Source organism: Poromitra crassiceps (genome assembly GCF_964638095.1).
Source record: "Poromitra crassiceps genome assembly, chromosome: 13".
In the NCBI taxonomy this organism is placed as follows: Eukaryota; Metazoa; Chordata; class Actinopteri; order Beryciformes; family Melamphaidae; genus Poromitra; species Poromitra crassiceps.
In genome coordinates this window covers 45,489,963-45,504,650 of record NC_139644.1, presented here as the reverse complement: position 1 = coordinate 45,504,650, position 14,688 = coordinate 45,489,963, and the positions used below count along the sequence as shown (strand labels likewise).

General features: G+C 42.3%; 1 protein-coding gene across 2 annotated transcripts in view; it reads right to left on the bottom strand.

Moving 5' to 3' along the window:
• The window catches only part of jmjd8 (jumonji domain containing 8), a 27,528-nt gene extending 13,105 nt beyond the window's left edge, over positions 1-14,423 (bottom strand). For both annotated transcript variants that reach the window (XM_083649650.1, XM_083649649.1), the window contains exons 1-7: positions 14,261-14,423; positions 13,178-13,273; positions 11,709-11,757; positions 8,111-8,207; positions 7,565-7,633; positions 6,053-6,172; positions 5,794-5,861 (exon numbers count right to left, since the gene is read on the bottom strand). In XM_083649650.1, coding sequence (XP_083505776.1) covers positions 5,794-5,861; positions 6,053-6,172; positions 7,565-7,633; positions 8,111-8,207; positions 11,709-11,757; positions 13,178-13,273; positions 14,261-14,358 — 597 coding nt within the window. In that variant the 5' untranslated portion in view covers positions 14,359-14,423. The remainder of the gene's footprint in view (positions 1-5,793; positions 5,862-6,052; positions 6,173-7,564; positions 7,634-8,110; positions 8,208-11,708; positions 11,758-13,177; positions 13,274-14,260) is intronic.
• Between the last annotated feature and the right edge of the window lie 265 nt (positions 14,424-14,688).

The following is a 14,688-nucleotide window of genomic DNA, read 5'->3' as shown; positions in this document are numbered from 1 at the left end:
AATAAAAACAAAAACACGTCAAACACGTCCTTGGCGGGGAAGGCCATTGCTGATAACACGTCAAAGACGTCATTGGCGGTGAATGAGTTAAGCAGCTCGTCCTTCTTTCTTTGGTAGTGGTGGGGCCCTGGCTCACACGCTCCTGTCTCTCCTTCCTCCTCCTCCACTGCTCCACAATCCTTACTCTGGAGAGAAGAGAGAGAGCAGAGAGGACCATTAGAAACTGTGTTTCCATTAGTTTTTCGCAAAATAATTGCGATATTTCTACAACTTCACAATGTACAATTGCGACTTGTAGGCGTTTTCCATTGAGTTGAGTTTGGTCTGAAGGCGCGCACACCTGAACGATATTAGCCATTACCAGCAGCTGCCACAGTGATTACGCACGGGGATCTGCCGCATATCCCGTCCCCAGCATGCTCAAATCCAACCAATGGTCAATGCAAATTACCACATGAAGTTACAACGATATAACGAGCCTGATTATCAATTCAAAATAAAATGTAGAGTGGCTTCATGTTGCTGGCTGCGGTGAATGCAGTGAGCGCGACAGAGGAAAAAAGGTAGCCTAATACAACTGGTCCGATGAGATGGAGGGGGGAAAAGGCTGAAGCGAAATTGAATCACCAACATCAGCCAACGCAGCCCCCCCCCCCCCCCCCCCCGCTACTTATATGTTCTCAAATGAATCTACAGAATGACCGTGGTATGAAATTAAATGGGGCTTTCCAGTTGCAGTGAGCAGACCGGGCGGCGCTGGATAGCCAGCTAGGGCTGTGTTACATGGAACCAGGCAACCCGGGAGACAAGCCTCTTTGACACGGCCGTCAGCAGCGGTAGCTCCCGCTGCACGGAGTGACATGGCAGTCTAGTGGAATGCTCACGAGCCAATTAAGCCCTTGAACTCTTTACAAAAGAAACACGTCACATTTTTTCACAATACTGACAAATATGAGATCTACAATAATCTAAGCCTCGGTTAATCACCTCTAAAGTTGACAGAAGTGCATTTAGTAAGGAATTTGCAAACGAGAATTGTAAGATCTTACCTGTTGCCTGTATGAAAAGATGGCGGCGATTTCAGAATTTTCAGCCTTGCAAACCTCTCGCGGATTCTCGCGAGATCTTGAATGCCACAAAGGCCACGAAGGACAGAACACTTGCATCCTCAAGTTTTGAGAAAAGGAGGATGCATTTCTCGGCTGCATTTGAAGGAGCCTACGAAATGGGACAGCCTAGGTCGCGCGCAATGACGCAATCGGTCTTCAAATCTAGACTTGGTGGACTGCAGCCCCTGAATTGGGACACAGCTATAGTGTGCAGACAGGATGTGTGCAGACAGGACGTGTGCAGACAGGATGTGTGCAGACAGGATGTGTGCAGACAGGATGTGTGCAGACAGGATGTGTGCAGACAGGACGTGTGCAGACAGGATGTGTGCAGACAGGATGTGTGCAGACAGGATGTGTGCAGACAGGACGTGTGCAGACAGGACGTGTGCAGACAGGACGTGTGTATTCCACATAACGCTGCGGAAATCATATTGAGGGCGCTTCCATTGCGCACAAAACAGCGCACGGAGCGTTGTGTGCTTTGTTTTGTTTTCCCAGCAGTGACGCGCAGTACAGTTCAGGACGATCACACGGACGGTAGCCAGCTGGTTTCATCTGTTTGATGTTGTTGATTGTTCGCACTGTAAACATGAAAGCCAGATTATTGGCAATTCTGGCAGCAGTGAAGGTTGATGATCCCCCTGGCAGGAGAAGAGGTAGGAAGAGTGACAATGACGAGCGGTGCGCTTTTCCTCCAAATGTTGAGCGCTTAAACGCCAGGTGCGGTCCTTGAAAGAGGAGCGCGCCTAGCGCGTCCTTACCATAGAGAATGAATTGCAGAAAGGCGCTGGCTTCTCAAATACACACGTCCTGTCTGCGCGGCACCTTGGTCATATGTTCCATACATTGAATGTTTTTAATTGTGTCCATACATTGGTTGATAGTAGGAGCCTTGTTATGGCCTTTTTACTCGCCAGCTTGGAACATTTTGATTAGAGATGCTGCGATCGAGATTTTTCAATTCCGATCCGATTCCGATATTTTAGCCTCAAAACCGATCCGATTCCGATCAAATTTCGATACCCGATTCGATACCGATTTCGATCCGATACCGATATAGGGTTGTCACGATACCAAAATTATGACTTCGATACCGATACCTGCCTAAATATCTCGATACTCGATACTTAAACGATACCACGGCAAAAAGCTAAAACAACAGGAAAAGTCATGTAATAATGGACGACAGAAGAACATGGAAGTTAAAATTTATGTTTTGAATCTTCATCATACTTTATGTGGTGTTCAAAGATAGCTGGGGAAGGCTGCCTCAACTGATTCTGCTGGCATCTCATTTGACTCAATAGAAAACGAGGAAATGTGTTCAGTAGAGCGCAGAATAGAATAATGTCTGTTTAGTCTACTTTAGTGTAATCCTGAGTTTGAGCTTCATCATTAAGTGCCAGATTTACAGTTAATCTCATGTATCTTTATTTATTTCCACAATAAAATGTATGTGGTAGCCTATGTGGTGTCAAGTGTTTTCTTGTTTGTTAATACATGTAGGTGAGTTTTTGACAATTAGTATAACATTAATCATGGATTATTCTAAATAAATAAATAATTCTCAGTGTTATTAAAGCTTTTACATGGTAATGTGCAGTAATCTGATGTTCCTTATACTTAGTGTATGTGATTTCTTTGACAGTTAACGTTATACAGTTTGCAACCTCATATCACTCTTAAACACCGTCATGACTCTCTAGCCTACCTCCTTGCCAGAGGTTAGGCGCTCATGAGCGCATTGCCTTTAATTGCCTCGTCAAAACAAAATAAATCACACTCGCTTGACTTGACGTTATCACATTCGCTAAACTGTGACACTTTGTACTAGTCGGATCGTCTGTTGGATAAATGCTTTGGCAAGTCAAGTGGACGTGTTGTCTCCCTTTTGCCTGTGTAAACATGTGTAAACATGTGTAAACATGTGTAAACATCGTTTTACAGACGGACAGCTTTGATGAGTCCGTGCGTGCTTCGGCATAGCCGTTGTAATCTGACTGTATTGTTGTAATATTAAGTGCTGACTCCGCCCGTGTGGGCCAGATACAGATTCGACATACGCTGTTAGAAATGACAAGCAAACCCTATCCTGCTGCTCTCAGGTAGGATAGAGGCTGCAGTGAAGCCGAAGCGCTGTGTGTGTCAGACAGACGGAGAGAAGGAGAGAGAGAGAGAGGGAGAAAAGCCAGCACCACCCGCACCAATTTACAGGCAAAATCCGTAGAGATTCAACACATTAACGTTGCTTCCCGTGGTCAGAAAAAGTCGCCAGATTTGTCGCTAGTCGCCTTTGAGAAATAAAGTCGCCACGGGGGTCTGAAAAGTAGACTCGACCCCAATACAATACAATGCTGGGATAGTTTTTAGTGGTGGAATGAGACCAAGCAAGTTTTGCATTTGGCTGTTGGGTCCCCTTCGCTTTCTAGTGTGTAATATTCCCACACGGCGGACATCGTTGGGTTTTTTCGCTCACTCTCTCTATGCCGTTGCCGTGTTCCGTGTAGTGCTACGGTGATACCAGTTGGCTAGCTGCCTGCTACTAGAAGCCCTGTTGTAACTTGTGATCACGTGGCCTCTGTGTGCTGCTGCATGCTGGATAGAAATCCTGGAGCGGAGTCATGGAATGGAGTGCTCATATCGGAGCCTTGGATCGGTCATTTTCGCTGGAATCCGATCCGATCCGATCCATGTTTTTTGGCTGATATCGCGCCGATATCCGATCACATGATCGGATCGCAGCATCTCTAATTTTGATGTTGATCTCCATTAATATATGCAGGAATCCTGAAGTTAAATTCAATACATTTGAAGACCTTTTTAAAGACCCTTTCAATCCATTTAAAAGACTCAACGCAAGTGCAAATGTAATACCTCATTAAATGGCTATCAAGACTTTTTAAGGGCCTTGATTTTCCCTAAATTGATTGATCAACTTGTAATACTTTTAAAGACCCGGCAGATAGGAGTTCTATAGAAGTCTATTTGACTACCCTGCATGTTGTGGGAGTTCAGTAGAAGTCTATTGGACTACCCTGCATGTTGTGGGAGTTCTATAGAAGTCTATTGGACTACCCTGCATGTTGTGGAGTTCTACAGAAATCTATTGGACTACCCTGCATGTTGTGGGAGTTCTACAGAAGTCTATTGGACTACCCTGCATGTTGTGGGAGTTCTATAGAAGTCTATTGGATGACCCTGCATGTTGTGGGAGTTCTATAGAAGTCTACTGGACTACCCTGCACGTTGTGGGAGTTCTATAGAAGTCTATTGGACTACCCTGCATGTTGTGGGAGTTCTATAGAACTCTATTGGACTACCCTGCACGTTGTGGGAGTTCTATAGAAGTCTATTGGACTACCCTGCATGTTGTGGGAGTTCTATAGAAGTCTATTGGACTACCCTGCATGTTGTGGGAGTTCTATAGAAGTCTATTGGACTACCCTGCATGTTGTGGGAGTTCTATAGAACTCTATTGGACTACCCTGCACAGTGTGGGAGTTCTATAGAAGTCTATTGGACTACCCTGCATGTTGTGGGAGTTCTATAGAAGTCTATTGGACTACCCTGCATGTTGTGGGAGTTCTATAGAAGTCTATTGGACTACCCTGCATGTTGTGGGAGTTCTATAGAAGTCTATTGGACTACCCTGCATGTTGTGGGAGTTCTACAGAAGTCTATTGGACTACCCTGCATGTTGTGGGAGTTCTACAGAAGTCTATTGGACTACCCTGCATGTTGTGGGAGTTCTACAGAAGTCTATTGGACTACCCTGCATGTTGTGGGAGTTCTATAGAAGTCTATTGGACTACCCTGCATGTTGTGGGAGTTCTACAGAAATCTATTGGACTACCCTGCATGTTGTGGGAGTTCTACAGAAGTCTATTGGACTACCCTACATGTTGTGGGAGTTCTATAGAAGTCTATTGGACTACCCTGCATGTTGTGGGAGTTCTACAGAAGTCTATTGGACTACCCTGCATGTTGTGGGAGTTCTATAGAAGTATATGGGATGACCCTGAACGTTGTGGGAGTTCTATAGAAGTCTATTGGACGACCCAGAATATTGTGGGAGTTCTATTAATAGAAGTCTATTGGACGGCCCTGAACGTTGTGGGAGTTATATAGAAGTCTATTGGACGACCCTGAACGTTGTGGGAGTTCTATAGAAGTCATTGGACTACCCTGAACGTTGTGGGAGTTCTATAGAAGTCTATTGGACGACCCTGAACGTTGTGAGAGTTCGATAGAAGTCTATGGGACTTCCCTGCACGTTGTGGGAGTTCTATAGAAGTCTATTGGACTACCCTGCATGTTGTGGGAGTTCTATAGAAGTCTATTGGACGGCCCTGAACGTTGTGGGCGTTCTATGGAAGTCTACTGGACTACCCTGCATGTTGTGGGAGATCCATATAAGTCTATTGGACTACCCTGCACGTTGTGGGAGATCCATATAAGTCTATTGGACTACCCTGCACATTGTGGGAGTTCTATAGAAGTCTGTTGGACTACCCTGCACATTGTGGGAGTTCTATAGAAGTCTGTTGGACTACCCTGCATGTTGAAAAATTCCAAAAAAGCGGTTTTGTGTGAACCTGCTACGCAGCATGCAGAGCCAGACGTTCAGACTGAGAAATCAACACGCAGAAAGTAGAAGAAGTCGTTTGTTTTTGTTTTTCACCTTTCTGCCAAAGATGACCTCGGAGTATCCAGGGCCATGCCAGTGGAAGGGAACGCCTGTCCCTGCACCTGCAGGGGGAAACAGAGATAAGAAGACTAGAGTTAACCAATAAGAACACCCATACTAACATTTTTTTCACGTTGAAGCTGCCGATTGCCGATAAATTGGACAATTTTGACTCCCAGGAATTGTATTTTTTCAAAAAACCTCTGTTTGTAAAACAATAGAAGCACAGACGGCACTCGGAGAGAAGACTGACCTGCGATTCCAAAGCTGAGCGCTCCAGTGGTGCGAGGCAAGACGTAGGGCGGAGACTTGTAGTGGTCAAACAGGCTTCGCCACTCGGTGAAGTTGTTGTCCCCAAAGAAATACAGCGTGTCTGCCGAGGAGGAAACGATGGGAGTTTTTAAAGAATGATGGCAGATAGATTGTGTATCACAAGTGGGGACTTCACACGAGTCAGATTTAATTGCTTGAGACTTGGCCTTGATACATGAAGAGAAGACTTGAGACTTGGCCTTGATACATGAAGAGAAGACTTGAGACTTGGCCTTGATACATGAAGAGAAGACCTGAGACTTGACTTGGCTTCTGGTCTGCTGACTTGGGACTTGCCTCTGACTTGTCCTTTGACGACTTGAAAAGGTTTCTAAAGTCTTGACTTGAGATCTTGTGTTTGTGTAAAATTACTTTGATTGAAAGTGATGAGATTTGTTCTAGCAGATTTCTGTTTTATGAATTTGTGTGATTGAATTGAAGTTTGATTGAATTCCCAAGTTTTTATCCTATTTAACCCATATTGCTGTGAAAAGTCCAGATATTTACTTTTCTTTGAGATATTACATTGATACTGGACCTTTTCTTTGTTCTGACTTGACCATGCTATTCTACATTTAGACTCGAGACTTGACATTAATGACATAGACTTGACTTGGTAATCTGCATTTAGATTCTACACTTGTGCTTCAAGGCTTGAATGTATGAATGAATGAATGAGATTTTCATTTTTGAACATGAGATTAAAAAAATCAAGCATTTTCCACATGGTCTCACATGTTATACCAAGAAAATAAATTACATGCATGTTCAAAAAAGGAGAAGGAAGAAGCTAATGCTTGTGGTTTCCTACCCCTTGTATACATCTTATTTTTATTTTTTTGACACGGTTACTGTTTGTTTATCAAAAGTAAGGTAATTTCTCCAAATAATAAACTGTTAGTTTATCGTAAAAAATAATTCTGGGAATAAAGAACAAAATATTCTTGAAATAAGTACAAGAAAAGGCTTGAGACTTGAGCAAACCTTTTGTAGATTTGTTTAACCTTTATTTATTATTATTATTATTATTATTAGCAATGCTCTCTTTTTGAGGAGTGCCCTGTTCACATTCACACCTGGAAGCTGCCCAGTACAACCACAGTTTGATCTGCTGGCCACTGAGCAGCTCCACTGGAGCGGTTGGGCTTAAGGGCCTTGCTCAAGAGGGCACCTCAGTAGTGGTGATGAGGGAGGGGCAAGCGCTGCCTTTTCACTTTCCCCACGCAGATTTATCCTGCCGGTCTTGGGGATCAAACCGACGACCATCTGGTCACACACTGGCTTCTCTAAGCTTGAAGCCACCACTGCCCACAGATAGAAAGGAGGTCCCTGAACCAGCAGTCGAAAAGTTGGGTTTCTCGCTGTTCTTTCTCTTCTTTGTCTCCATAACAGACTGAACTCTGATGGAAACTGGATTCCAAACCCTCCCAAAGCAGAAGGCGGCTTCACTCACCGCTGCCCAGAGAGTCCACGGACTGCGGCCTCAGCAACACGTCCACATACTCTTGGAAAGGGACGTCCACTGTAACAAAGACACCACAGTTCACTCAAAGAACAAATAAATCAATTACATTCTTTTCTTCCATTTTCTCCCCAATTGTACTTGGTCAATTCCCCCTGCTGTCCCGGGCGTTGCTCCGCCCCCTCTGCTGATCTGGGGAGAGTTGTCCGAAACATGCCGCTTATTTTCACTTGAAAGTGAGGAGTTTCACCGGCAGGACGTAGCGCGTGGAAGGATCATGCTATTCCCCCCGGTTCTCCCCCCCCCCCCCCCCCCCTCACACACACACAGGTCAACCAGAGGAGGCGCTAGTGCAGCGGCCAGGACTCATACCCCACCGGCTTCCCGCCCGCAGAAATAGTCAATTGTGTCTGAGGAACATCTGACCAAGCCAAAAGTATGGCTACCGGGAATTGAACCCAGGTCCCCGTGGTGGAACTACCCAGACGCCCAGGTTCAGAAACCCATGTGGGTGAGAGGAGAGCTGGACCTGCGTACCTTTCCTGTAAGAGAAAGTGTTGGCTGTGCTGAGCCTCACTTTGTGGCTGCCGTATTCTTCCAGTAAGCTGGACTTGGAGCACAGCAACCGGAATCTCTACAACAAAGACAGCGTGTGGTTTATAAAGTGTAGCAGTTGTTTTACGACTCTGTACTGTGTGCATGTTGGATCTCTACAACAAAGACAGCGTGTGGTTTATAAAGTGTAGCAGTTGTTTTACGACTCTGTACTGTGTGCATGTTGGATCTCTACAACAAAGACAATGTGTGGTTTATAAAGTGTAGCAGTTGTTTTACGACTCTGTACTGTGTGCATGTTGGATCTCTACAACAAAGACAATGTGTGGTTTATAAAGTGTAGCAGTTTGTTTTACGACTCTGTACTGTGTGCATGTTGGATCTCTACAACAAAGACAATGTGTGGTTTATAAAGTGTAGCAGTTTGTTTTACGACTCTGTACTGTGTGCATGTTGGATCTCTACAACAAAGACAATGTGTGGTTTATAAAGTGTAGCAGTTTGTTTATGACCCTGTACTGTGTGCATGTTAGATCTCTACAACAAAGACAATGTGTGGTTTATAAAGTGTAGCAGTTTGTTTATGACTCTGTACTGTGTGCATGTTGGATCTCTACAACAAAGACAATGTGTGGTTTATAAAGTGTAGCAGTTTGTTTTACGACTCTGTACTGTGTGCATGTTGGATCTCTACAACAAAGACAATGTGTGGTTTATAAAGTGTAGCAGTTTGTTTATGACCCTGTACTGTGTGCATGTTAGATCTCTACAACAAAGACAATGTGTGGTTTATAAAGTGTAGCAGTTTGTTTATGACTCTGTACTGTGTGCATGTTGGATCTCTACAACAAAGACAATGTGTGGTTTATAAAGTGTAGCAGTTTGTTTTACGACTCTGTACTGTGTGCATGTTGGATCTCTACAACAAAGACAATGTGTGGTTTATAAAGTGTAGCAGTTTGTTTATGACCCTGTACTGTGTGCATGTTAGATCTCTACAACAAAGACAGCGTGTGGTTTATAAAGTGTAGCAGTTTGTTTTACGACTCTGTACTGTGTGCATGTTGGATCTCTACAACAAAGACAATGTGTGGTTTATAAAGTGTAGCAGTTTGTTTACGACCCTGTACTGTGTGCATGTTGGATCTCTACAACAAAGACAGCGTGTGGTTTATAAAGTGTAGCAGTTTGTTTTACGACTCTGTACTGTGTGCATGTTGGATCTCTACAACAAAGACAGCGTGTGGTTTATAAAGTGTAGCAGTTGTTTTACGACTCTGTACTGTGTGCATGTTGGATCTCTACAACAAAGACAATGTGTGGTTTATAAAGTGTAGCAGTTGTGTTTTACGACTCTGTACTGTGTGCATGTTGGATCTCTACAACAAAGACAGCGTGTGGTTTATAAAGTGTAGCAGTTTGTTTATGACCCTGTACTGTGTGCATGTTGGATCTCTACAACAAAGACAGTGTGTGGTTTATAAAGTGTAGCAGTTTGTTTATGACCCTGTACTGTGTGCATGTTGGATCTCTACAACAAAGACAGCGTGTGGTTTATAAAGTGTAGCAGTTTGTTTACGAGCCTGTACTGTGTGCATGTTGGATCTCTACAACAAAGACAGCGTGTGGTTTATAAAGTGTAGCAGTTTGTTTATGACCCTGTACTGTGTGCATGTTGGATCTCTACAACAAAGACAATGTGTGGTTTATAAAGTGTAGCAGTTTGTTTATGACCCTGTACTGTGTGCATGTTGGATCTCTACAACAAAGACAGCGTGTGGTTTATAAAGTGTAGCAGTTTGTTTACGACCCTGTACTGTGTGCATGTTGGATCTCTACAACAAAGACAGCGTGTGGTTTATAAAGTGTAGCAGTTTGTTTATGACCCTGTACTGTGTGCATGTTGGATCTCTACAACAAAGACAATGTGTGGTTTATAAAGTGTAGCAGTTTGTTTACGACCCTGTACTGTGTGCATGTTAGATCTCTACAACAAAGACAATGTGTGGTTTATAAAGTGTAGCAGTTGTGTTTTACGACTCTGTACTGTGTGCATGTTGGATCTCTACAACAAAGACAGCGTGTGGTTTATAAAGTGTAGCAGTTTGTTTATGACCCTGTACTGTGTGCATGTTGGATCTCTACAACAAAGACAATGTGTGGTTTATAAAGTGTAGCAGTCTGTTTACGACCCTGTACTGTGTGCATGTTGGATCTCTACAACAAAGACAGCGTGTGGTTTATAAAGTGTAGCAGTTTGTTTTACGACTCTGTACTGTGTGCATGTTGGATCTCTACAACAAAGACAATGTGTGGTTTATAAAGTGTAGCAGTTTGTTTACGACCCTGTACTGTGTGCATGTTGGATCTCTACAACAAAGACAGCGTGTGGTTTATAAAGTGTAGCAGTTTGTTTTACGACTCTGTACTGTGTGCATGTTGGATCTCTACAACAAAGACAATGTGTGGTTTATAAAGTGTAGCAGTTGTGTTTTGCGACTCTGTACTGTGTGCATGTTGGATCTCTACAACAAAGACAATGTGTGGTTTATAAAGTGTAGCAGTTTGTTTTACGACTCTGTACTGTGTGCATGTTGGATCTCTACAACAAAGACAATGTGTGGTTTATAAAGTGTAGCAGTTGTGTTTTACGACCCTGTACTGTGTGCATGTTGGATCTCTACAACAAAGACAATGTGTGGTTTATAAAGTGTAGCAGTTGTTTTACGACTCTGTACTGTGTGCATGTTGGATCTCTACAACAAAGACAATGTGTGGTTTATAAAGTGTAGCAGTTGTGTTTTACGACCCTGTACTGTGTGCATGTTGGATCTCTACAACAAAGACAATGTGTGGTTTATAAAGTGTAGCAGTTTGTTTTACGACCCTGTACTGTGTGCATGTAGGATCTCTACAACAAAGACAATGTGTGGTTTATAAAGTGTAGCAGTTTGTTTACGACCCTGTAGTGTGCATGTTGGATCTCTACAACAAAGACAGTGTCTGGTTTATAAAGTGTAGCAGTTTGTTTTACGACTCTGTACTGTGTGCATGTTGGATCTCTACAACAAAGACAATGTGTGGTTTATAAAGTGTAGCAGTTTGTTTTACGACCCTGTACTGTGTGCATGTAGGATCTCTACAACAAAGACAATGTGTGGTTTATAAAGTGTAGCAGTTTGTTTACGACCCTGTACTGTGTGCATGTGGACTTCTTAAAGGAAAAATCCACTGTTAAAAAAAGGATATGTTGCATTTCTGGCTCCACTTTGTGTTAAGTGTTTTTCTTATTCCCTGCCTTAGATTATATAAGATTCAGATATTTCCAGAAAGTGGGTACATTTCCTTACAGCATTATTGTTTCAGATATCGATATTATTATAACAGCTAATCACAAAAGAACTCCTGGAGTACATTAAACATTACAAATTGACATCCAACATTGTCAGAGAGCCGAAGGCTGGATTTTTCCTTTATACAGAACAAGGACAAAGCCACATGTATCCAAATTAGACTTCCAGTGTGAACACTTTTATGATAACAGTACCGACATCCTTGCTTTTGAAATTCTAATACATACCGTGTTATCAGTTAGCCCTCTGAGAATGACTGGTTTTGTGTACGCATATCTGGGGATAAAAAAAGAAAACATTTTTTATCAGCAGTGTCCAGCAAACCATGATGTGGGTCTATAGCCATTGTTGTAGAAAATATAAGTTCCATTGGCATTTCCTAATCAATAAGCTAATAATTGCCTAATAATTGCATACGCATAATTATGCTATGAGTTACCATGACATGACATCTCACACATATAATGTAGATTCACCCCAGTGGCAGAGGACTTCTCTCTTTTGCTGAGACCTTGGGCAGTGCATCGTGTCCCATAACAATTGATAACAGTCTCTCGGTCAGACTGCACGACGCACACACATTTATCCCATTCCTCTCCCCCCTCTTTTCCTCAGCCTCCCTCAGTATAAGTAATCCGTGTCAACTGTCAGTCATCACTGAATATTTGGACTCTGTACATTGATCAGAAGGTACATTCAGTCACTCCTATAATGCAGTTTATAGGAGAATGTTATGGCTTTGATATATACTTTCATAATACACTTCCTGGACTCTGGTTTCAATTTATTTGGTTTATATAAGCTGTTATAATTATCATATAGCGGATGAGGAGTGGTCAAATTCCATTCTACTGTATAACAGCCATGAAGGTAACTGAGAAAAGGGCAACAGATCTTCAAATGGTAATTTAAAGCTGCACCAGGCAAGGTTTTTATTGTACAAAAATATACAATCATATATCAGCCTGAATCTGCAAATAGAAAACAGTGTTGCAGGCCCACTGATTGATTCACCATGTCCAAATTAACGTCTGATTTTTTTTACACTGATCCCATTTCTGTTTATGGCAACACAACATTTGTTCTTTAAAGAAAGGCTTTACTGATAATCAACCCACTTTGTATCATATATAATCTGGGTAATATAAGCACATGGGCAGTGTTTACCTTCTCTCTCTGGAGAAAAATCCTCCTGCAGAAACTCCACCCCTGCCAGCTGCAAGTCGTTAAGGCTCATTAAGGCTCTGATGCAATGTGGATGTGCACATGCTTAAAAAATAAAATTAAACAATAACAGCTGCCCTCTGAGCAGAATCTGCCTCTCCAGCAGAACTTCCAAAGCGCTCCGTTGTGACGCGTTTTACGTCACAACGGAGCGCTTTGCCAGAGGAGGAAATGGGAGATCTCCGTGAGGAAAACAGAGAGAGAGAGGTAAACACTGCCCATGTGCTGATATTACCAATATTATAATGATACAAAATGGGTTGATTATCGGTAAAGCCATCCTTTAATGGATGGGATTTAAAATGCAGCAAGTACAATATGACCAGGAAAAACAAAAACAAAAAACGACTGAATCACAGTAACATGAGCAAATGTAATTATTAGTTACTTCCACCTTGGTCAGTGACAATATCACCTTACTACTCTACCTCCTCCTGGAGAACAAACTCTTCAATGTATCGGCCATACTTACTGTTCAATGAACTGTCGGTGTGAGAGCGAGGCGGTATCCAAGATATCTATGTTGCACGGCCCTTCATCATGCACACTGTAGTCTGAGTTTGTTGACCTGAACATAGATATTCACATAAGAACAAAACATTAGTTCACATTGTGCTGCCTTTCATAGTCTTTTTATTTCCCATCTCATCATAATGTCAGAGTGATCACAACACAAACAAAGGAATACATAGTTGGATAGTGGAATAGCCTTTGCTGCTTTGGCTCAACGCACTTATTAATGAGGATGGTATTCTCAATTTTTCAATTATTTTAGCTGTTTTTATGTGTATTTTTTATAATTTAATTTGAATCATTGCATTCTTTATTTTTATTTTTTTCACATTAGGAGTATTTTAGAGCTAAGCAGGAGGTGCAGCAACAGTCGCAGGCTTAGGCTGAATACTCATAGGAGATAATATTGAAATTTTAAAAAGCTAAGAGTGAAAGCCTGACAAAATATCACAATTCTGATGACATTTAACCTATGGATTTATGAATGAATTCACAATATTTGAGTAGCCTACATGTGACGAATGAAAATAATCGGATTTTCTTTTAAATAATTTTGACTTTCAAAACGGGGTTTTCAAAACCATATAGTGACTGTTAGTGTAAATTTCTCACAGCTGGTTATCCTACACTGCAGCTTCTCTCGCTGCCTGGGACATAGTTCACGCCAAACTCTCTTCAAAAACTTGGCAATATAACGTGTCCTTCAATATCGGCAAAGGTTTTATACCTCATGAAACATGCCCTAAGACGTTTTTCTAAATATCTAGGAGCCACTCTTCAGTTCGGCGGCAAGCAGTACTTTATTATAATAAAATAGAGTTTCAAAATTAGTTTGCGTTATCCTAGGCAACTATGGCGTTGAGGCTATGGGGAACCTCTGCTACAAATGCACGGCAGAACCGGCAAAATAGAGATCCCAAACGTGTGCTAATTGTTGCTAGATCACAAATGTAAGCTATTGTTATGGAGTCTACTGTGTTACCAGTCTCTTTAGTCCACAACATGTAAAGTACAGCTGTCAAGATGGTCCGTTCAGACTCACCAGCCGCCTCCGTCATCTAACACCACCTCTGCCTTCTGTACAGAGAGCCATAACAAAACAAGCTGTATGACGATATGAAATAAACCTTTATAATCCATTCAAACTCCTATAACCGTCGATTTAATTGTATGTAGTTCATTCCAATGAAAAGTAAAGCTGCTGCTGCTGCTTGAACGCTTCCGTACACAGCATCAAGTGTCGCCTTCTTCCTGTAAAAGGACCAATCAGAAACGACCACATTTCCTGCTCATCGTGTTGCGTTCAAATACCATGGGGAAATAACAGACCATCTCACTGAGAAGTAGCCTAGTGAAACTACTGCTGGTGTCAAAACCACTTCAGGAACTACACTAAACAAGACCCCCCCCCCCTTAAAAAATAAAATAAAATAAAGTGCATAAACAAAGTAAAGTGGGAATCATGGTTTC